The sequence below is a fragment of the Syngnathus floridae genome, chromosome 16, assembly GCF_059516105.1.
Source record: "Syngnathus floridae isolate MCC-2025c chromosome 16, RoL_Sflo_1.0, whole genome shotgun sequence".
NCBI classification, from domain to species: domain Eukaryota; kingdom Metazoa; phylum Chordata; class Actinopteri; order Syngnathiformes; family Syngnathidae; genus Syngnathus; species Syngnathus floridae.
This window is the reverse complement of record NC_142428.1, coordinates 9,709,432-9,732,553: the sequence shown is the minus strand read 5'-3', so window position 1 is coordinate 9,732,553 and position 23,122 is coordinate 9,709,432. Positions and strand designations below refer to the sequence as shown.

Here is a 23,122-nt window from a genome sequence, read left to right as displayed (position 1 = left end):
AATGCTAAAATTTTAATTCAACATTTCAATGAATATGTCTTCAGTTTTAGATTGAAAATTCAATTAAAAACGATTCTTGGTTTTAGTAATTACCTGCCAAAATTTTTGAAAATATGAAAAATAAAATGATTTAAAATAGATACAAAAATCAAATGAAAATCTAAAATTTAAATTCAACATTTCAATGAACATTCCGTTAAAAACAATTCATGGTTTAATAGTTACCTGCCAATTTTTTTTAAAAATATGATTTAAATTAGATATAAAAATCGAATGAAAATCTCGAATTTGAATTCAATATTTCAATGAATACGTTTTGAGTTTAGATGAAAAATTCAATTAAAAATTGATTAATTATTTTAATATTTACCTGCCAAAAATTCAGTAGAAAACAATACAAAAAAATACGCGCATGTTTTTTACGGCTTGACCAAATTCCTCAAATGTGAGGAAAACAGCTCAAAAACCCAGCATAGACGCCGGACTAAACATGCTCTGTACAATCCGAAATGCACAAAAACACTGGACTGCACTAAATGACAATTTGTAAACAATTGACTAAATATGCAGAACTGACTCTCAGTGTCGCTCTGATTCCTAATCCAGGCGACCGAGGCCCGATAATTACAACATCACCGAGACAAAGGTCGCATCAATGCGGACGACCAAGTGCCAACAATCACAAACGCGCACGCACACGCTAGCGATAGCTCCCCCAGGACAACGCGGGCGCCAAATTAGAGAAGAGCCCACGGCAGCAATTCCCGTAAATATTGACCGGCTTTCAAAGCGTCCCCGAGGAAGCGTTGCATTAAGTCGCCTTCGGCTAACAATGGCTGCCGCGGTCGATACGCGCGGTCGCTAAGCTAACTGCTAGCCCATCCCCCCCATCCCCCACCCCGAGAGGGCTCCTCTGGATGCGAGGTGTTGTTAATCTAATTAGCAGCGGCGGGAAGGTAAACGATGGAGAATTTCTCCAGAGGCACATTTCCGTTTTTATAGGCTGGTGAGTAGCAAATGAATAGCCGTCGCGGGAAATCTGGCGTTAGCGTCAACCCGACGAGATGGCGTTACGCCATCCGTTGCGACTAATTAAAGAGGGATTTCCTTGTATCGTTAGCCAATTAGCCACTAACGCTTCAGGTGAGCAGAAGGTGCGGCCAATAAAAACTCATTTCCGACCAGGAAATGCGTAATATGATCGATTAGTTGCCGTACTGCTTGTTCAACAATCGAAAATATCTAAGACTTAGATTCTAAGTATTTCATGAATTTCACGAATTCAATATTTTGGGGCCACTTTCAACTTATAGAGGACATATGTAATTCAAAGTGATGTAACGTCGTCAGTGAAAAGTCACGACTTTGGTGCACTTTTGATTGACAGATGAAACCAGGAGTCATTCATTATTCAGGCCTCTCTCTGCTTCTGAATTTAAGTTGAATGTGCAAAATATCCACACGACCATATATGGTCACAGACTGACAAAACACAAGCTTGTCGCAACACGTTAATCCATATAATGTATTTAAAGGCACAAAATTGGTCTTTTTATTCACTGTTTTTCACACTTTTGAATCATGTTTATGCACTAGAAAGATCCCATGTGGTTTTGCCACCACTCAGCTCACCACTGCGTGGGCATAATGCCATGGCCAAACAACACGTCGCCTTCAGTCTGCCAAAGTCGCAACACGCCGCTGTGTTTTTTTGGAGCGCGCAAGTGTTTTGCTTCTTGATCAATTCTGGCAATGCAGGGAAACACAAAGAGGCGTCTTTGTGGATTATAATCACAAAAAGGGCTTTACGGGCCAAGATGGACGACTTCCCCCAAGCAAAAACACAGAGGGAATCCATTTTAAAGAAACCTTGAGAAGGAATGGATTCCAAGTGGACAACATTTATCACACATAATACTCTATGACTGTGTACAATATGAAACAGTTTGAGAGCCTCACTTGGTGGACCTCTCCAATAAGGAGAAGCGTCAGTAAAACAGGCCAAAATTCAGAAGACATGAGGTGTAGTTTAACCAAATACAAGCACGTACAAATACGTGATATATTCGACATTTAAAAATCTCTAGAGAGATAGCATTCTTAATTCCACGGGTAGTGAAAGAGAAAATAGAACTTGCTGACTTCTTAATGTCAAAGGGTGAAAAAAAAGTTGTAGAACAAGTTGTTCGGACCAGTGCAACACCTCAACATGAGCACAAATTGAGTACTTGGGACAGGGAGTGCAAGAAGAGCCTTGGGCAATAAGTTACATGCTGCTTCACCACAGTGGTTGATGCCACAGCAGGCTGCCAAAAAGGTAAAAGAGAAATGTAATAAAGAACAAATGCAGTTTACTAACACAATAAAAGGGTAACAGAAGTGGTAAAAAAATTCAAAAGAAGACAAAAAAAAGTCTTCCCATTCTGGTAAATTTCCATAGCAGGCAACTGACTAATCAACAGCCAGTTGAGTTCGGTGTTGGTGCCAAAACTGTTGATTCAATAATCAAATAAAAGAACCAAATGGTCGCGGCAGTGACATACGACCCACTGTCAGGTCCACGTTTGACGGCAAACTTAATTTTCCGCCCGCTTGTCGAGGAATATCATCTTGACCGGAACTGAATAGTTCTATTATCGGGATAAAACAGAGCTTGGGGGAGGTCGGCGGCGGCCAAAGGGGAAATAATGAGTTCTTTCATGGCAGCGTGAGCTTAAAGAAACATTTAATTAGAAAGTGACGAGCTTGCGCCACCTTTTTTTTTTTCCTCTTCACCGCGAAAGACGCGCAATCAATGATCCCAAAGAGGCCGGGGGAAAAAAATAATTAGCCGCCCACGTAGTCACGCGTCCCCGCCGAGAAAAGACAAGGAGGCGCTAATGATTTGCATATTCCCGACGCTCTGACAGCCGCCCTGCCAAATTTTACTGGCTTTTGGCGTGTGGGCGGCAGGTGCTCGCCGCTGTGACAGTCGACTCAATAAATTACTCATAATGACTCAGAGATGACATTTTTTAAGCAAAACAGGGCACACATTACAATTCCCCACAAAGAGCGCATGTGTTAACACAAAATAAGGAAAAATGGTATCCGGTAGCAACGCAACACCAGGCCCAACTGTGCACTTATTGGGCTAAATGCAACTACCGTATTTTCCGGACTATAAGTCGCTCCGGGGTATAAGTCGCACCAGCCATAAAATGCCCCAAAAAGTGAAAAAAAACATATATAAGTCGCTCCGGAGTATAAGTCGCATGTTGGGGGGCAATTTATTCGACAAAATCCCACACCAAAAACAGTCATGAACGAGCAACAACAGGCTAAACGATAGCAACAGCAGGCTAAACGATAGGTATGCTAACGTGACAAACACAAACAAAGAGCTGAGAATGGGTCTGATGTAACATATAGAGTGATTAAGGACAACTATTACATGAATAACATGTTTATAAAACCATTGGTGTCACTCCAATTCATTAAATCCATCAATCATTCGATACGATAGCAACAGGCTAAACGATAGGTATGCTAACGTGACAAACACAAATGAGGAGCTGAGAACGGGCCTGACGTAACATATAGAGTGATTTAGGACAACCATTACATAAATAACATGTTTATAAAACCATCGGTGTCACTCCAATTCATTAAATCCATCGATCGTTCTTTGTCAACAATGGCTGCGCGCGGCTGAGGGCGCTTGCACTTCAAAATTTTCCACAGGCTCATATAACGATAGATAAACTATATTTCAAGTAACTATAATACAAGCAATAATATTATCAAACCATCCGTGCACTTTAAATCCATTAAATCCATCGATCAAATTCCTCGTCTTTTGTCAACATCGCCGCGCGTGCGCCGTGACGTCACCCTCGTCTTTATTCCACAGATCTGGTATATAACTATATTGTAGCGTTAACAAAGTACAAGGATAGACGTGGGTTTGGTAAACGGCTCTTTATTCCACAAAACAAACTTCCAAGCGTGTGGCGGCGTGGACTTCCAGAGACGATAGCTCCATGGTAGAGGACCGGGCGTGCGTAATGGCCATGTCCGAGCCCCATGCATCGTTCGCGGACAGCCACTCGACCGAGCGCCGGCCCCCGACTCAGTAGAGTAGGACCGGGCGTGCGTAAAAGCCATAATAGTTTTTCAAACCTTCTATGTCACTCCAAATCCTTAATTCCGTCAAACTCTTTGTCCTCCGTGTCACTTAGAAATGATCACCGCTAATGATGCCGGTGTTGTCCTTACGTGGGTCGCGCCGCGCGGTGCCACTGACGTCACTTGAAATAGTAATCCATTGGTACGTCACGGTTCTCCAAACTTTCTTTCTGCTGCTCGATTACTGTTTTCAGCTGCATATTTTACAACTTGAAGTTTGTAACTTGCAAAATATGACTTTCTTTTTGGTGCCATTTTTCTTAAGCCCACCCAGTTGATGAGTCACGGCCAACGGTGAAATTTAAAGCGCCCTCATCCAGTTTCGTCTGAAAATGTTTTTTTTTTCAGATGTAGTTTTTTGTTTTGTTTATTTGGTTGTTTTATCAAAGACAAAGTCTGCTTTATTGTTGATTTTTTTTTTTCATATACCAAGACACACAAAGAGATTGAAATTACGTTCCCACTATCCCTCGGTGAGATAGTACACATATCCATACAAGCAACACAAAAAAAACCCAAGAAGGCATAAACAATGAATAAATAAGAGTGTTGAATAAATGATAAATAAACAAATAATAATAAATAATCATAATAAATATAAGAGGAGCAAACAGACAATGGACTTGGATATGGTGCTTTAAAGTGTTAATTGCTTTATTTGATGTTTTCTCTATTTTTTATGTTTTGAATATGTTCAAGATAAAGATATAAAAGCATGTTAAGTGATCAACTATACTAAAAATAACATGGGAAGTGGTCAACTATACTTTTAAGTGATGTCTTAATGATGAAGTAAAAATTTGTGAAAAAAAACATATATAAGTCGCTCCTGAGTATAAGTCGCCCCCCCACCCAAACTATGAAAAAAAAACGCGATTTATAGTCCGGAAATTACGGTAAACAAGGCTAAAATAATCCGAGCACATTGAAAACATGTAGGATACATCTCAGAATAGCAAGGCTAACTAACGTAGGCAAAAGTAGGTAGCAAAATAGTTCTAGTGACATCTCTGGGAGAGCTCTAACCAAGCTAAATTAAGATGAGGGGAGCTAATCAGTGAGCTACACTGCAGAAGCAGTGAAGATGAAGTAGCATTTAGGCAAACGTGATGTTAGCATTACTCCAGCGGGCCCTAAAGCAGAGTTAAAAGCGGAGGCAGAGGAACTTCTTTATTTATCACCTACATAAAAGCCAGGGATGCGTTAAAGGTAATAAGGGCACAGGATGGAGGACGAGGAGCGGGATAAAGTACACATGGCACCACCACCACCGTGCTATTGACGCTAATTTCACGCCCGTTCGTTAGGCCACACAAGCGCCATCGCAGCTGCCACTGTCACACTAACGCAATATGCCTCCACCAATTTTACAGCAGAGAAAAAAGAAAAGGGAAAAAAAAAAATCTCTGCTGAGGAGCTGATAGTGAGCATGCTAGTAGGATGAGTGACTTCAAACGAGGTTAGCCAATTTGAGGAGCTACTGACAACATTTTACCAGCAAGATTACAGGTTAAAGATGTCATACGTAAGCTAAAGAGCGGCAAAGTAGGAGAAATTAAACCAGAGGGAAAAAGCTAAGATACGTAGCATAGCGTGGCTCTAGGCTAGGACAGGATAACATCATAGCTTGTCATCCCAGTTTAAAGGTTAAGGATAAAGTACTCCAGGTTAAGTTTAAAAGCTAGACTTGGTATGGTACAAACAGCTCGGTAGAATAGGAAAGGGCGCTAAGAAAAGCTAAGCTAATAAACCATTTTATTATATAGTACGTCATTGGAATGTTGCTGTCTTAATGGTAGAACCGTAACACATATTTGAAATATAGCTGTGGGAGATTTGCAACATGCCCGCTCATAGCCGCTCATGGCGCTAACCTGAAACCTCAAAGCTAAGCCATCGTCAGTGGGGTTCGAGTTTTCCGAGGTGCATTGTGGGACCGTGTTGTCATCCTCGCTGACGAGATTAGTGTCAAATCCTCAGATCCTGAAACACCCTCGGCGGGGGCGCAAAACCTGCAGTGTCGAAAGCGCCCCTGACGACCGTTTGACGCTCTGTGATAAGATGCCAATTTAATAATTCGTATGAATGAAGAAAAATAAAAGTCCAACACGCACAAACACTAAAACATGCCTTGCTTGAAACTGTAACCATGGTTCCAGCTTACTTTGAAACCTTCACCCTGGTTTAAAACCCTACTCTGAAAACCAAGGCAGTAGTAACTCAAGCTGCGGCTCGGTAAATACTAACTTTGAGTTGTTCTCAAAACAGTAGGGATGCGAAACTCTGGTCATCTATTTTCTTGTGTGTAGAGTCGCTTCCGCCGTCAATTTGGCGGCGTGCCAAGCGTCGGCAGAAGGCCTGCTGATCTGACGACTGGAGCGCGGCCATCTTTTTGGTCTTCTGTCTGCCGCTGTCCTCCTCCGTACAGCTCCGCTTTGATCAGACGTGCGCGTACACACTCGTGTGGATCGTGTTGAGAAGTCTTTTGACATGATACAAGTTTGTTTTTATTCCCTGCAACCAGGGCTGTGGACTCGGTCGGATTTTTGCACCGAGTCCGAGTCCGGCCTCTTGACCACCGAGTCCGAGTCCGTGTCCGAGTCCGAGTCCGAGACCGGCTGTCCATTTTTTCTGTTAATTCATGTGACTGCTTAGTCTTTATTCAAGGCTAATTTAGATCAAAATCAAAATAATGATATAAACTGGGTGACATAATCATCCTTGACATTGGTACATAATGTAAACATTAGCCTAAGTGCAACTCAACGTGGCCGCATTGATCGTAAGCAGGGCTGTGGACAGTATTCCTACGCGCATTCTCAGCAGCATGATGAAAATAAAATTGAACGTGTTTTTTTTTTATTGTCGGACTCGGTGGACTCGATCAAAATCAGCACCGAGTCCGAGTCCGGCAAAAATGACCGAGTCCGACCGAGTCCGAGTCCCCGAGTCCGGCAAAAATGACCGAGTCCGACCGAGTCCGAGTCCCCGAGTCCGAGTCCACAGCCCTGCCTGCAACTACTTGAAACCCAAATTGTACTTAGAAACCATAACCCTGTCCCAAACCCCAAACTGTCCTTAAGAACTCCTTTCGATATTTTGCAGATTGTTTCTTGTTCTTCCCCGTTACTGCAACTCATCAAGCTCACCTTTACTTGAAATCCAATCTTGACCTTAAACATGACTTAGAACCCGTAAACTTGTCTTGAAACCCTGCCTCTGGTTTGGATTAGTTTGTGAACGCTGAACTCCTTTTAGCGATGACGCTGCTAGCTTGCGGCGCTCCATTTTCAAGGTGATAAATGTTTAAAGGCCGCACTTGTTTGTAAAATGTTTTCGTTTAGATCAACGACATAATAAACCTCCGCCGACAGATTATGAATGACGACGGCGCTCGAGCAGGCCCGACCGCCGTATTGTTCCCTCGGCCATTCAATCATTCATCAGGGGAAAATAAGCGGCGGGGAGGAAAACGTTTGATTGTGTGCGTCTGGCAGCTTAAAAGGAGAACAGGTGGATGAACATCAAACAGGCCGTGTAGCGTATATTCAAATATTTGCATAAAACATCTTTAACAGAGTCACCACTTTCTGCTTTAAAAAAAAATGCTTTTGTGAGCACTATTTTTATCCCCGTGGGTAAGTCAAGTGCTTGTATTCTAAAGGGCTAACTTTTGATTAGCAATTAGCTCGTAGAAAGGAAATTACATCTGAGTGTGTCATGTCAGTGTTTTGTGGCAACAAATCAAAATCAAGTGTCATGCTCCGCCCTCACACGCAATAGCAGAAATTCAAATTCTTGACAATTTAGTGTTGGGCCAGTCCTGATAGGGGAATTATAAGATTTATTTTAGGGTGGCCGGAGCTTTACCTCATGCAGCTTTGACCCAGCGGGAGGTTGGCTCATCTCTACCTGCTGAGAGTGACACAACCCGCGAGTGGAGTAAGGCGCTAAAATGTTTTAACTAAATGAACCGTCGAGATTGTCTTCAGGTGTCGTGCTTTTTGCCCCGGTCGACAAACGGCAAACATATTTGGCTCGTGGCCATTTTCGACCGAGATTTAGCAACGCCACTGCGTGCTACCTGCTCATTACTTTCGCCTCCCACGTTGGCCCGCAGTGATGGCTTTCCCACGCCGACAAGACGGCGGTACACCGAGACAACGGCTGGCGCTCTTTTGTCATTGACTCTGCCAATCACAGCGACTCATTCAGAAAGCCTTTTTGTCTCCACTCGCTTCAGATCTAAGTGGCTCATTTCCACATTTCTTCGACTGCAGGTTGCTGCTTGATGGTAAAACTTTGCTGCCATACTTAGGACAAATAGGTTGGTTTAGTCATGATAGACACACCTATCAAATTCCATTTTTCCAAGTCTGGATTATTTTTTTTTTGTAAAATGCAATCCGTAGGGTGCCTCAAACCAAACTGGCCGACCTCCTGTCTTTTCCAGTTGTGGTTACTTGAGGCTTTTTTGTGCATCTCTTCATGATAGACATGGCCTAGAGCAGGGGTGCTCAATACGTCGATCGCGATCGACCAGTCGATCGCCAAGCTACTACTGGTAGATCGCATGACGTTAAAAAAAAAAAAAAAAATGCTGTATGCTAGAATCCAGCCCATCGCTTGATTAACATACAGGTAGGCCTGTCGGGAGGCAATCACAGTGAACTGCACATGCGCAATAGACAGTGACTACAACCCCTCACCGCAACATGTTTAACGGCCACGCACACACAAACCGCCCAAGTTTATAAGATAATCAACGCACGCACTCGCTGTTTTCTTTTAAACAAAAGAAAGTTTATGACCAATGAGTGGGGTTGCTGGACCCAGTGAGAAGCCAAAAACGTATGACTTTCATACGGAATGGGAGTTGGACTTTTTTCTCACAATGTCATTTTCTAAGTGCGTTACAAAAATACACGCACTATTTTATTTATTTATTTATTGTAGTGGGTAGATCTTTGTGACTTGGTCAGTTTAAAAGTAGCTCATAAGCTGAAAAAGTTTCAAAGTGGACTGTCTCTTAGCCATGTTTCAAATGCCAAAGGACCCTAAAATGGCGACTTGAAAGTAAAATGTTTTGCTTCCATTTTGAGTACAAAATTGGAGGTGTGTTGCTTGACTCGCATGCGTGAGTTTGCTGTCCAATTACTGTTCAAGATGAAACGGCGAGCGGAGGAGAGGGCTGTGACACGAAGCTCTGTGGACGGACGGACGAACAGAGAGGCCCGTGAGGGCTTTCCAAAGGCCGAGGCCCAAAGCCCATACTTTGCTTTGACATCCGGCCAATCGAGTGAGTCGCCACGGCGCGCAGCTGATTCCTTTCCGCACAGGACAAAAGTTCAGCCATGCGCTTTGAGCAACGCGAGCATCCATGCGCGGCGGAACGCTCCACCATTGCCCTCCCAGGGAATGTCAAAGCAGAGATCGATGTTTTCAAGCAAATGTTTCCGCGTTGAGGTACAATACGAACACTGCTTAGATAGAGGAACATATCGTGAGAATGATTCATGAAAACTGTGATAATTGTAGCATAATTTAATTTTCATATATTTTATCTAAAACATTGACATAAGCACTGATTTTATATTTAAATTTTCTCAGGTGCCGCTCGGGGAGCAATGGAAATGGGGAAAAGTCTACTTTTACATATTTCATATTCACATATGCAGCTATATAAATAATTTGCATGCGTCTTTTTAATGAAATACAGAAGAAAAACTACCGCTCAAACTGACAAAAAAATAAATTCACATTGATGAAAATCTCCATGGCTTGCACTTATAAAAAACTGACTAACATGAATGTTTCATATTTTTGTACTATGGGTTGATGTCGATTCACCCGAAGGCCGCTCGTGTTTGCTATTTAAATGACGTGCTAGCATGTTAACCGAGGGTTCTTTCTTAATGCGGTCCGTTTTCCGAGCTGAATAACTAATTGTTGTGGAGGGTGGCCGCGTGTTATTAGCGAGCAAGCGTCGTCCTCACTCATTTTGACTGCGGCCTGCGGGACCCCCGCCCGCATCTACAACCCCTGCTCACACGCTCGGCCCCTCCTGGCTGCCTCGCCAGGGGCATTGGGCACGCAAATGAATAAAACATGGCGCCCGTTTCATTTGGAAAGCCCTCGTAATGAGGCACTTTTGGACCCGCGTTTCTCCTGCTACTCAGGGGAAAGGGTGGTGGTGGGGGGCAGGCACCGTGGCGTGGAAAGCGGCGATTTGATGCGCTAAAGCTAGCAGAAAGGCTACAAATTGAGGAAAAGATCATGGCAAAGTTTTTTTTTTTAGTTTTTCTTTCACACAAGCAAATGCTTTGCGCTTCACTGATGCGGTTTGTAATGCAGCGTGCCAATCGCGTAATAGCTCGTCACGGCATTCAACGTTTTGGAGAGAAGACAACATCAGTTAATTAAGCGGCACAATGTTTCTATTTGCTGCTGTTGTTGGAGACTCGTGAGACATTCACAACCTCCAAACGCGTCCGGACTGCAAATCAGGTATCTTCAAGCAAACTGACTGTCCATTCTCATTAATGACAAAAAAGTGCACTATACAATTGTGTACTTTATAAAAAGTCAGTAATTAAAAACCTCCTAAATTGTTGGGCAGGTGACACTGAAATGCAAAAAAAGGACTTCCCAAATAAAAGAGGAAAAATTTACGACACTTTAAATTAACAGCAGAGCTGAACTGATGGGCTCATTTGCACCTTTTATTGCTACGCAGTCGAGTTATTACATGTCGGACTGTCATCGTTCCTTCACAGCTCACAAGTAAAGCAGACAGGAAGGTTAGCCGCCATTAAACTTCACTTTAACCAGCAGCCAACCATAAAGCAGCCATATGGAAATTTAATGAGAATGGTGGAAGGGGGGTTTAAGAGTTTACAACCAGCACTGAGATTGTGACCACGCGTTTGACCGGAGAGCAGCCGTCAGATAATATATTCTGTCTTATACTATCCATGTAAATTTTTTGTAAAATCTGGCTGGTTGTAACAAGTACAATGGCACTCCAAAAGTCCAATAAAGGATCAAGAGAGTAAAAACAGGGCTAAATGGTGGCTTCCTGTCCTCCACATGAGGTGGCGAATCAATTTGAAACGAAGAGGATGAGGGGAAATTAAAAGTCGTCTTGGTTTTATTGATAAAAAGCAACAGCAGGAAATCTAATTGAGGGGAAGACGAGAAAGAAATGGATTTAAATTGTACACCATTAGAGACGCTCAACAGACAACTGCAGGTAGGCTCAGAAAAGATGCACTGTGAAATGTCAAGTATAATTTGGAGCTTGGTGGCGCAGAAACAACAGGAAGATACATTTTTGGGTGAGACGCCAGATTAAAGATACACAACAATGTCATTTCAGATCCACAAAAACAAGGTGGCTATGTTGTGTTGGCAATAGCATCGCCACTTGTGTTACAGTTTGGAGATGCAAATTAAGCATTGTCAGTACCAACAAGGTTGTACAAAACTAATCAGAAAATGATTACATTAACAGTTGCGGACAATAGCATCTAAAAATCATTAGTTTAGGTCCATGAGATGCTACATTGCCTTGTTAAAAGTAACATAACGTTGTTGTTGTTGCCATTGTGACTCACAGCACCGACTTTCGAGGTGTCAGCATTTGCATTACAATTGAATTGAAAAGTTGAAAAAAAATGTTTTTTTTATTACTGATACCAATGTTTCTGAGACGTGTTTTATATCAGTAACCACAGTAACTGAAAGTCTAATCTGCTTCAGTGCGCTTTTATTTAATCCTGCTTAGTTTTTGGTGGGTATGTGTGAAATTGTAAGCGTCGCATTGAAATTCATACGATGTCCCGTCAGCACTGAGCCCCGGCGCATTTTACAATAGCCGTCTAATGAGGCGGGAGAAGAAGAAATATTATGTTGGGGAAATGAGCTTCAAGTTATTCAAAGAGCAGCATGCACATTTAAAGATTTTTTGTGTGTGGTTAGAACTTTGGATGGATGGAGACGGGAAAATCAGACATTAATGTGGACCCTCACAAGAGCTCCGTTTAGAGTCAGTTAAAATGAGCAGAGCACTTAGCATTAGCATCGGCGGTATTATGACAGTTCAGCGTTGGAAGGAGTGCTTGAACATATGATCAGTTAAATTCAGTTTGGTTCTGTTAGCATTGGCTTTAGTTCTCGTATTACTGTTAAAGACGCACACAGCGCTTGGACAAATGATCTTACAGTAATTCTTCATGAGTACAAAGCCAGTTCTTTTAGCATCTGTTAGCATCACCATTTAGCATTCAATATCATCTATGAATGGTTGTTTGTCTATATGTGCCCTGTGATGGACTTTTTTTTTTTTTTTTTTTCAAACAGTCGATGCATCTGGCAACATTTCATACAATTTGGCAATGAAAACATACACTCATTCTGTTAGCATTTAATATCCACTAGTTTAGCTTTTTTGGCTCATGACCATTTCTTAGGTTATGGACTACTAATAAAGGTTTAATGATAGTCACAGTTTGAAAGCTAATTTGTATTTCCATTATTTCCTATGGGGGAAATAAATATATCAATTCCTGACGACCCCCCCCAGTCGATTCCCGTTTCCGGGCGGGTTTGTCGAGCGGGTGTGATTTTAATCTCCACTTGACACCCGCTCAGCCGTTTAATCCAAACAGCTGTTGGCGAGCAAACAACAACTTCCCGCGCCGCGCGCCATTAATTGGACGTAATTACAAAATGCGCGCGCCGAAAAACAAACCGCGCTGCTGTTTGTTTTCCATGTCTGCAAGGCTTTTTTAGAGCGATCGAGAGCGATAGCGCAGACAGAAAGAGAGAGCGAGAGAGAGAACGAGAGAGAACGAGAGAGCGAGTGAGATTTCATTTTATTTTCCTCTTGCCGTAGTCAGTGAGTGGATGGTGAAACAGTGCCCTCCAGTAGCGACAGTATGGAACAGTGTGGCAAAACATGATTTCATACTGTTACTGAAAGGCAACACCAGCCTACCTGGTGAGATTGATTAATATATTAAATGATTGAGGAATATTGGAACAATCACTACTGGTTTGCGAGGTACATTAAAGCCTCGATTTAATGCACAAATTGTGGGAAGGTTTCATCCGTCAGAAATATCTGACTTTATAAAAATATCTAACAGTTATTTTAGTCAGACAGGGAAGATTTTACCTGCTTTACATGTTTCGACTACTTCCTGTAGCCTTCCTCACAAGCGTCACAAGATGGGGAAGTGACGTGACATGTTTTGTAGGCTGCTAGGATCTCATTTAGCCACTTGTGGCTTGCATTTAGCCACCGGAGGTCACTTGTGCATGTAGGCGGCCATGTCTTTTTCTAGACTCTGAGCGAAGCGGTGGTTGAGGAAGACGAGCTGGCCGTGAGGAAGAAGCCGACTTAGCAGGAGGTCCACACGACTGCTCTTCAACAGGATCTGGGAAATTGACACACAATTACATAACATAGAAATCAACAGTTTTTAAAAAGAAGCAACACTGCCATCTACTGGGATCTGTTTATCAATATCAAGGCCAGACTGTTGAGATACACGGAATGCATATAATAATAATCCACTAAATAGACCCTTGGGCTTCCCCCTCACCTCGCTGCCCTGTCCCAGCATGTGCAGGTGCTCCAGGCAGTGTCTGGCGAGGTTCCGAAGCGTTCCCTCGGCCAGCAGCAGGTTCTCGTGGGGCTCGCACAAAATCACAAAGGACAAGCAATTGACGGCCAACCAGAGTGCGCTGACCTCCTGCAAGTAGGGGTCACCGCAGCGCAGCCTCAGCACGCCGGTGTCGGCGTCCTGCAGGGCTAGGGCCTCCTCGCTAGGCAGAGTTTCGACCGGGGGATGCCCTGATGCCTCTCGGTGCAGAGAGACGGCGCTTTGGACCTGCCTGGTCCAAACCAGACAAAATAACACAATCAGTCAAAATATGTCAAATACTTGCCAGCTCGTATGTCATGAACTTGGGGTCCTCAATATCACTTTTTTCACTCCGAGTACTCACCAATAATGAGTACCGATACCTATAGTACTTTGGGAATTTAATACAAATACAAAAAATTCTGAACAAATAACTTTCTGATAGATGATTTCGCTGATGTGTCAAAAGTTCGTTTGATAAAATTCAGAATGGGAAAAATATCACAATAAATGTCTGGTCTGAATCTGGTGGGCCAATTCATAAAGAAGAACCGACGTACCGGGCCACCACGGCGAGTTTCTCGACTGACAACAGTCGCCTCTCCTCGGCGTTGAGCTGCAGCCGCTGCCAGCCCTGAAAGAGCGCCTCGTCCGGTCCGAAGACGCGTGAGTAGAGCACCCTGCTCTCCCCGGGAGCGAGGGCCCCGATCGGGCAAACGGTGTGTATGACGAAAGCGACTACCATGATGATGATCACATAGCAAAGCCACAACGAGGACGGAAGGAGGCTCACTGTTTGGGTTGGCAACCCAGGCGACTCGCTTCCGAGTTTGATCACATGACGCAGTGACGAATTTGTTGCTTTATGTTGTTACGCCCACCAGAAGGCGCTCGCGGATAATACATTCGAGTGACTGCGATCATTGATTGCATTGATTTTCTGTTGAAAAAAAACAAAGATTGTTAAAAACTCAAATTAAATTAATTCGTCCATCGTCCCAATTCTTGAATGACCACAAGAGGATTTTACCTCTTTTTAATTTAAAATGATAAATCGAAGAATAACAGTTAAGACATTATCAAAAATCAAATTAAAAAGTATTAAGATAAATAAAATAAAATATATATACAAAAAATAATTACAATTCATAGAAAAAAACACTTCTAGCATCTCAATGGTTTAATCCAAATTCAATCATCATTATCATCGTCATCATCATCATGAAATAGGTAATACATGCATAATAGAATAAATAAAACTTCATAAAACGGAGTGAACAGTTCAGACATCTTGCTATGGTTTAAATTGCATCAATTTGCCCATGATACTAGGTCTCAATCATATTCATCATGACAACTTGGTTATATCTGTAAAACCTACAAATAAAAAGGTTTGAATTATTCCATTGTATTGAAGTGATTCATTTCTTTTTGACATCAAACTGTCAATGAGTTGACCTTTGACCCATTGGGCATGGTGTGGGCCTGTGTAAGAAAACGTCTTGTGAGCTACTATCTTATTCATGTACAGAATGGTTGTGTGCATGCAGCTGCCATGCATGCAGCAGCTGTGCATACCCTTAGCAGAGAGCGACTTTCCCTTTCCCTCCGCTGTGTGTTTGCTCGACCTCTTGATCCAGCCAACGGTCGTTGATGATGTGCGATCCCGTCTGTCGCTGTCCAAGTACAAATGAGCACAATATCTAGCATGAGCATGAATCGTACAACAAAGAAAACTTACCTTCATCCACTTGCCAAGGAAGCTAAATTTCAAGACGTGAGCTCCGTTTCTTCATTCTGGGGCTTTGGTTTGATTGAGATTCCAAATTTCAATACTTCAATACCCGTGCGTGTTGTTTTGAGAACCCCTGATTCCATCTTCTGTATGACATTGCTTTTGAAAGCGTGCATGTCGTTGACATCATTACGTGTCACTCTTACACATACACGCAGGAATTATTTTTAAAAACAAACTCTTGAAACGGGCCAAGACAAAAAGGATGGTACGAAATAAGAAAATAAAAGAATGAGCAAGCGTGTTGTATACGTTAATTTTTAAATATAAAATTATTCACCCCATTTTTCATAAATCGTTGGCCAAGATACACCATTTAATTAAATGATTAAAATGTATTAATTTATCTATTAGGTTTGATTCTAAATTCATGACATCGTGTTTATGAAAATTGTTTGCTTTGATTGTGTCACATTAACGGATTTTATGTTTTCAAAGCATCAAGTGAGTTTAAAAGTGGCGCCAGGAATCTGCCTCACGCTGCACGTGAGAAGGGCCAGTAGCAAGAGGCCCAGTTGTTCCACATGCTAATAACAACCAGCCCCAGGCTCACATGTTGACTACACGTGACTTCCTACTGAACTTTGGTCAGGACACTCGTGTGGAATGTCTGTGCACGCATGTGTGTGTGCGCACGTGACTTGGCAGAGGCTGCTCCCAAGGCCGCTTTGGGAGGGAGATTTGAATGTGAGGCCTGGTTACAAGCGTGCGCGCCAAAACAGAGACAAAAAGTCACACTGAGTCATGGACTATGAAGCGCAATTACTACAAACACTCAGAGAAAAATGTTTGTGGTGTCGCCTCACAAGACTACAAAAGATCTTGTGTGAAAAGTCAACGACTTGAACATACGTGCTCCCAGAAAAATAACAAATGTGACTTCAATTGGGTGGGGTAGGGGTGAATTGAAATACAGAGCTTTTTAGCATATGTCAGAATTTTTAGCTTTGTTTATTTCATCACAGAATGAAAAGCAGACACTCCAGGGTTGAAAGTCACACTGATCTTTATTGGGCGGCTCTCCTGAGAGCTGTGCGTCAAAACTGGCAGCGCCCGCCCGCTCAGCAAAAAAACTCATATTTGGACAACACCACACATGCAAATCGCTCACACTTGCTTTCTTTCTTTCACACTCCAAAGGTTTTTGTGGTCCTGCAGGACGGCAGCAATCTCACTGCATGTCTTTGGTGTCTTTGGCACCACGAGAACAGGAAACTTTCCGTAAAAAGAGAATCATGACGATAGCCACAGAGGAAGATATCCTTCACGTGGTCACCGGGGAACTCAGTTTATAAAACCGCGGAAGCGGTGTGGAAAAGGGGAAAAAAATAAAATAACGCACCTACTCCCACCTAGTAGGCAATTAAGTACTGAAACGATTTTAAAGTGAACATTGGCAGTGGTGGCAGAAGCCCGGCCGCCCCAACGTGGTCAGAAAAGGCGGCACTGGAACAATGAGCTGCCTGATTAAAAGGGGGTATGGGCAGTAGGGGGCGCTCACAGCTTCTTGAGGCGACTGTACATGCCCCGCTTGCTGCGCTCGCCGGCCCATGAGCGGCTCCTCAGGCGACAGTTCCTCAAATCCTCACGGAAATCCTCGTCCATCATGGTGCGGTACGACTCGGGCTCGCACTGCATCTGTGCCGGGGAGAAACAGGATATTAACCAGTTTTAGGCATGAAACGAATAATTGATTAATTAATTGTGATCCCCTTAAAGCGCACACAGGTCCCAAAATGGCTAAACGGGCCTAATTTTTGCTCTTATAAGTTGGGTTTTGGTGCAATACATCAGTGTACAATTATGGCAATCTAACATTCTTGGACTGAACAACAAAAACAAAAACACTGGTGAAAAATGACCCCCGAGGGACACTTTTGCTAACAGTATTTATAATATTTATAATATTTGTGGGGGCATTTTTTTTCTTTGAATGTCATCAGCTTGGTGTACCTGGAATAGTGGGAAGAACTCCTTGTAGCCCCCCTTGAGCACGTACAGTTCGGGGTAGTGGAGCTTGGGGTAGTCGTTCATTGAGCGGTCCCGCTCGCGCAAGTAGCGGCACATACGCGGTCCGCGCTCCGACGAGAATTCGCAGTGGAACATCACGATGATGCGCTTGTCTGGGCACAAAGGCACCACTGGAGTCTGTAGCAGGAAGTCCTCCACCTCGTCCTCCAGGTAGAGATTCAGGGCACCCTGATGGTCACGTTCAATAAATAGATACATTTCAGTTACACAAGTGTGAGGAAAACTGGATCAATCAATACAATAAATAGCATTCCTAAAATCTGTCTTATTATATAATAAATAATTTTAATGCAATGAGCAAATAAATAAAGTAATAAATAATACTTTTAGTTGTTCATTTAGAGGTTTCTCCAAGAATTAGTTTTTTGGAGTTAATGCAGCGTTTCATTATCTAAAAGTAACTTCATGTTTATTTTCTAAATTGCGGCAATGCGCTCGCTCACCTTGATGTGTCCGCCATCATACTCGTATGGGTAACGGCAATCAATGATGATGATTCGGTCCACGAGGTGACTGAACTCTCCCTTCATCGCCGCCACCACCTACCCGGTATGCAACAAAACAGCTACATTTTATGACCTCCGCTACGCTTAGGACTCTTAACTTCACACAATCGTACCGTTTCTCCTGTGATGTATTTGAGGTCCTGATGTTTTCCGTGCACCGTTGGCAGCACGTAGGGCTAAAACGCATCAAGGAGAAAAAGTTGCATCTTAAATTCATCAGCACGCTATCAGGTTTTTGACCCTGTTGAGCGGTGCTCACTTTGCTAAAGTCACCAATAAGTTCCGCCGTGCCATCGTCATTCCTGTCCAGAACTTTATCGATCTCCATGTGGCAGAAGGACTTGGATCTCTGCAACAGCAGGCAAGTCTGAAGATGACAAAAAAAAAAAAAAAAAAGCACAGTTACAATCAATCAAACAGGAGGTGGTGCCGTTTGGGCATTGTTGCCAAAATTGACCTTCTTGGGCGAATGGACATCCTCCGTGGTGACTTCGGATCTCGCCAGGCTGCGACGCCGCTTGACCTGCATGGGCGTGTTGTCGTCTCCGGGGCAGTCGGGACGCTTGGCGCAGGGGCGCGACACAGACGGACTAGGCATCGATGGCGAGCGGAAAAGGCTGCGAGGCCGACAGCGGATCACAGGCTGAAGAACAACAAGATGGGGGTTCCCTTTGACAAGCACCAAGATCGAGTTGTCAAGTCACAAAAACATCTGAGACAGGCTGACATGGGCAAACCTACTTATCTCTTGCCTCAACAGACTGCCACGGAAAATCAAAAGTCTGATTTAATTCAGACCCATCGTGTTGGCTAGTGTCTACTCACCGAGTCAGCTCCTAAGCTGTCGGCCACGAGGGGCGCTGTGAGCAAGTTAGTCATCCCTTGGGGCATGTCATTGCTGTTCTGTGAGAAGAAGAAAACATCAGCAAGCGCACCGACGATGCGTTACCGCGACGTTGGGTTTCATGAAGGGAACACAGCGTTACCTCCATGTTGTCGTCCATCGCATCCAGGAAACCGTCGTCATCATCATTGAGTGACGTGAGGGTGGAACATCGAAGGAACAACGGGCTGTCGTCACTAAACGGCAGCTGTCGCGCAAAGGAAGGTGACACCTGCAACAACACGCCGTTCAAACTTTAGTGGAAGCACCAATAAAAGTAACCTGCAAACCTCCCGCTGAGTGCCGTCTCGTAAGTACCATGAGGGCCGGCGCCGAGTTGGGGCGCTGGGCCAAAGTGTCTTTCGGGGAGGCATTGCTGAGCGAGCGCAGTCGGGTGCGGGCCACGGGCTGGTTGGGCTTCTTGAACTCAAAGCACTCCTAAAGACAACCAACGTCCATCAACACTTCAAACGCCCGCAGGCGCTATCGTCACGGTTAGTAATTGATAGACGGACCTTGGGGATGTTCTCCTTGTTGTCCCGCGAAGATGATGAGGAGGCAGAGTCGACACACACGGGGTGCTGGCCAAAAACTCCGTAGCGGTTAGCATCTGGTTCGGATCCCTTCAAGGGCGGACTGAAGCAAAGGAGATGAAGCTGCAAAACACAAGGTAATGAGATGACAAGATGGCAGTGACACGATCGCAATTGAAACATGAAGCGCTCATGCAACTATTTTCTGCCTAAATGGGCTAAGAAAGAAAATTAAATCCTAAATGACAGACTTACATCTGTGGCCCAAAAAATGAAAGTGACTTACTGGCAAGGAGTTGTTTCGCCTGACGGGCATTTTCCTGTGAGGAGAAAGAAAGCAGTTGAATGCGTGAAAGTGCAGTTGAAAGACAAAACAGGTTCACGATTGATGAGCAAATTTGGGGAGAGCTGCCGACTTACTCGTGCAGTCGACTGGACTGTTGAATGGCCTTCTCAAACCTGGGCATGCACAAAAACAAGCAAGTTGAAGGCAGCCACTCTCAAAGTGCAGCCTCCACATCATAGATTTCATTTTGATGACACTTTTGACTCGTGAACAAAGACTTGACGCCCATCAAAATTTCAAGAGCCACTGTTTGGTGGCTCAGAAAACAAAACTCTGTTGGAATCAAGTGAGGGGCAAGCGATCGGCTGGGGAGCACCTGTATGCTAAAGTGTGACTATAGAAGGGCCTCCTGAGCAGACGTGGGCTAATCCACCAGATGCCTGATGGCGAGGGCTCCTTTTGTTTGTCAAGGATGGGGGAGCGTGCCCCATTCAATGTTCAAGCCACTGGCTTGGGGGGTGGCCTCATTTCTAAAAGTTTCTGTCTTGCTCCTCCTCCACCTCCCATTGAAATAAAGTGTGCCACGGACTGGAGGGGTTGTGCTCGGCTATCACTAAGCCCGCCGGCCCACTTTTGACCTCCTCACAAACCAACAGCTGGAAGGGTCTCTGCGACCAAATGCTCTTATGACGGGAGCTGCCAGCTGGCAGGCCACCCAACATGAGGAAAATGACATCCCCACAAAGGAACAAACCTGGCGTACCTTTTTCACAGTCAGTCACCAAGTCGATCACACTTTGGCGATTTGGAATTTAGCATCGCACATCTTTCTAAGGCACCCGCTTCTAAATTGGGGTTCTAATTCCTAAATAAGAGGAACAAAATCCTCAACTTCCTGTTCCGTCTATTTTTTTTTCTGACTTTCCAAGTGAGCTATTCAATAGCCATTTCTCTTTTTAAACCAACAGTAGCCAATCTAATCTGATGGATTAGAAAGTGGTGGTCTCAACTGTTGAGGTGTTGGAGGGGTCATGGTATTGGGGTGGAGGGCCGGTCAGGATCAAGAAGGGGAAAGCTGATTGATTCAAACAGATGTTTTTTACGTACGAGTTCTCCAGTTCCAGGGCATCGATGGGACTAGTGAGATCCATGCCGAGGCCTGGAGGACCAGAGTTAAATCATTCAGACAATAATAATAAATATTTGATACCAATTGTGAACGCGATTAAACTATGCCACAACATTCAGAATAACACGGAAAAAGATTGATCATTTGTTAAACGCTTCTCCGGAGCTCACCAGCATCGGAGGAGACATCCGAGGCGATGGAGCACACCTTCTCCAGGCGTGCATGCTTGCTCCTCTTCGGTGTATCACATTGACTGTACACAGTGCAGCAAAGAAGTCAGCAACGCGCCAGAGTCATTTCGACATTTCAGAACATAAATCAACTTAAAATTTACCTCCCGAGTCCCACCAATTTGTTCATGTCCAGTGCAAGATTGGTGACAGGCGAGTGAAGCGCGGTTGATGCCGGGGAGAAGAGATTCCTGCAGTGGGCCATCTTGTAGCTCACGTCCGGCGCAGGCAACGAGGAAACATCGGGGATGTCGTCAGGCCTGCTCCTCGCACTGGTCCCGACGGGACGAACACAGCCCAACAATTCATCCATGTTGTTTTTCTCTAATTAAGTCGACTCCTCGAGGTATCCGACGAAATGCTTTGGTTGTTTTTGGGGGGAAACTTTGTGTCGGCAATTAGCGAGGTGGCCCGAGGTGTACGCTAACCAAAGAGCTAAGCATTTAGCCTCCCGCGAAAAGTTACGGAAACATGTCCGAATAAGTTATGGTAGCTAATGGGTGGCAAAAGCAGCCCTTCCGAGATGCTAGAGAGCCATGGTTGTTGCGTGTCAGAGCGCGGCTGCAGAGAGTATTTCCTATCTGACAGCCTCCGCTTTCTGGGGAAGAAAGGTTGGCTGTACCCTTATTTACGTTCAAAATAGACGCCGCGGAGCGGCATTCCATCATCCAATCGGCGTCGATGTTTCGTCCACACGACCAATCAGAGAGGAGAGCGACATTCGTGACGAAGGTCTTTAAAAAAAACTGTATACTTCTGCCATTTTGACGACTCAAAGACAAAATAAAATGCAACATATTTAAGGAAAATTAAGATACCTACACGTCTTTATAATCAGGATGTCAACCAATAATTTTTATGTGTCGAGTATAATTTAAAATTCAGATGCAGGAAGTAAAAATCCGTGAATTACAAAATAGCTCCTCAACACAAAACACAATTGATAAGATATTTTAATAATAATGAGAATGAAACAATCAGAACTATACGCATGAATATCATTTTCCAGCGTCATTGACATTTGATATGGACAAAAAGTGTGTTCAAATGAGAATCAAGTGTGAAAATGCCTTGACGCCACAGTTGCTTTTTTCAATGTATCTCCAAGCTTGATGCTAACAGGCCTCCATTTTGGATTCAAACACAAAACAAATTCATCTCCCACTCGGCAGGCTTTGTCCACTTAAATGCATGCATTGCATGACTGACTGAATGTACTGCATGCAAATGAGCTTTAATGAAGTTCCCCAGGACACGTACGAGCTCCCAGAGGCTCCACACCCCACCTCTGAAAGGACGGGACAAAAGGCCATCGAGGAAACTGGCGCGCCACGCACCCCCTCCTCGAATAAAAGCGCCTCCTAACACATCCTCCTCCCCAGCACCCGCTCCTTGCGGCTCTTTCAGGCGCCGCATCAACATAATTATGGTTCAATGACATTTTGTTACCACTGCAGCCTTTAACTGTTCATTGTCAGGGATAGAATACAAAGGAGCGACTTTGACATACGCGGAAATTCACCAACTAATGCAAAAACGTACTTGTCCTGCTGCCTTTTTCTTATCTTCACACAAGATGGTGTTTTGGAAACAACAACATGCATGGGGTCCATTTACACAGCTTATCTGGAAAAAGCCATTATTCGGCAGTACGGACCGATTCTGTTATCAGGAAAACTGATCTGTCTCAGTGGAAACCACAAAACTTGGTTTTTGTTAGCAGTTAGCCTAGCATATTGTTCTGCAAAAGCCAATCCTTTACACATTTACTTTTTATGAATACATTTAATCTTGAGATAAATGTTAGTAACATATTCAAAATGATTTTTGACTCCAGAGGGCCCAAGAGTGTATGGAGCTAATTGTTAATAGCATTAGCATTGTTCATCTCACCTCGACTGTCACTTTCATT

The 23,122-nt window shown here is 43.8% G+C and overlaps 2 protein-coding genes and 1 long non-coding RNA gene across 3 annotated transcripts; 1 reads left to right on the top strand and 2 right to left on the bottom strand.

Moving 5' to 3' along the window:
* Positions 1-965: 965 nt before the first annotated feature.
* Positions 966-9,803, top strand: LOC148385614 (uncharacterized). The gene is made up of 3 exons (XR_015863419.1): positions 966-1,006; positions 9,334-9,466; positions 9,778-9,803. It is a non-coding gene; the product is annotated as an uncharacterized LOC148385614 (long non-coding RNA).
* A 1,486-nt stretch (positions 9,804-11,289) lies between these two features.
* Positions 11,290-15,709, bottom strand: ap5s1 (adaptor related protein complex 5 subunit sigma 1). The gene is made up of 5 exons (XM_088400514.1): positions 15,559-15,709; positions 15,396-15,493; positions 14,378-14,757; positions 13,776-14,067; positions 11,290-13,607 (listed from the first exon to the last, which is right to left on the bottom strand). Exons 3-5 carry the CDS (start codon positions 14,560-14,562, stop codon positions 13,479-13,481), a joined length of 606 nt encoding a protein of 201 aa, XP_088256640.1. The 5' UTR covers positions 14,563-14,757; positions 15,396-15,493; positions 15,559-15,709; the 3' UTR covers positions 11,290-13,478.
* An 891-nt stretch (positions 15,710-16,600) lies between these two features.
* Positions 16,601-21,864, bottom strand: cdc25b (cell division cycle 25B). The gene is made up of 15 exons (XM_088401435.1): positions 21,315-21,864; positions 21,151-21,233; positions 20,959-21,010; positions 19,986-20,024; positions 19,852-19,885; positions 19,548-19,688; positions 19,351-19,470; positions 19,136-19,264; positions 18,975-19,052; positions 18,607-18,792; positions 18,409-18,516; positions 18,263-18,325; positions 18,087-18,185; positions 17,566-17,811; positions 16,601-17,250 (listed from the first exon to the last, which is right to left on the bottom strand). Exons 1-15 carry the CDS (start codon positions 21,521-21,523, stop codon positions 17,110-17,112), a joined length of 1,728 nt encoding a protein of 575 aa, XP_088257561.1. The 5' UTR covers positions 21,524-21,864; the 3' UTR covers positions 16,601-17,109.
* Between the last annotated feature and the right edge of the window lie 1,258 nt (positions 21,865-23,122).

Coding starts and splice junctions, on each gene's coding strand:
- ap5s1 (XM_088400514.1), bottom strand. CDS start 14,562: ATGGTAGTCGCTTTCGTCATACACACCGTTTGCCCGATCGGGGCCCTC. Junction 14,068..14,377: donor AAACTCGCCGTGGTGGCCCG/GTACGTCGGTTC, acceptor GGTTTGGACCAG/GCAGGTCCAAAGCGCCGTCT. Junction 13,608..13,775: donor TGCTGGGACAGGGCAGCGAG/GTGAGGGGGAAG, acceptor TCAATTTCCCAG/ATCCTGTTGAAGAGCAGTCG.
- cdc25b (XM_088401435.1), bottom strand. CDS start 21,523: ATGGATGAATTGTTGGGCTGTGTTCGTCCCGTCGGGACCAGTGCGAGG. Junction 19,689..19,851: donor GGCGAAACAACTCCTTGCCA/GTAAGTCACTTT, acceptor TGTGTTTTGCAG/CTTCATCTCCTTTGCTTCAG. Junction 17,812..18,086: donor ATGATGGCGGACACATCAAG/GTGAGCGAGCGC, acceptor CGTGACCATCAG/GGTGCCCTGAATCTCTACCT.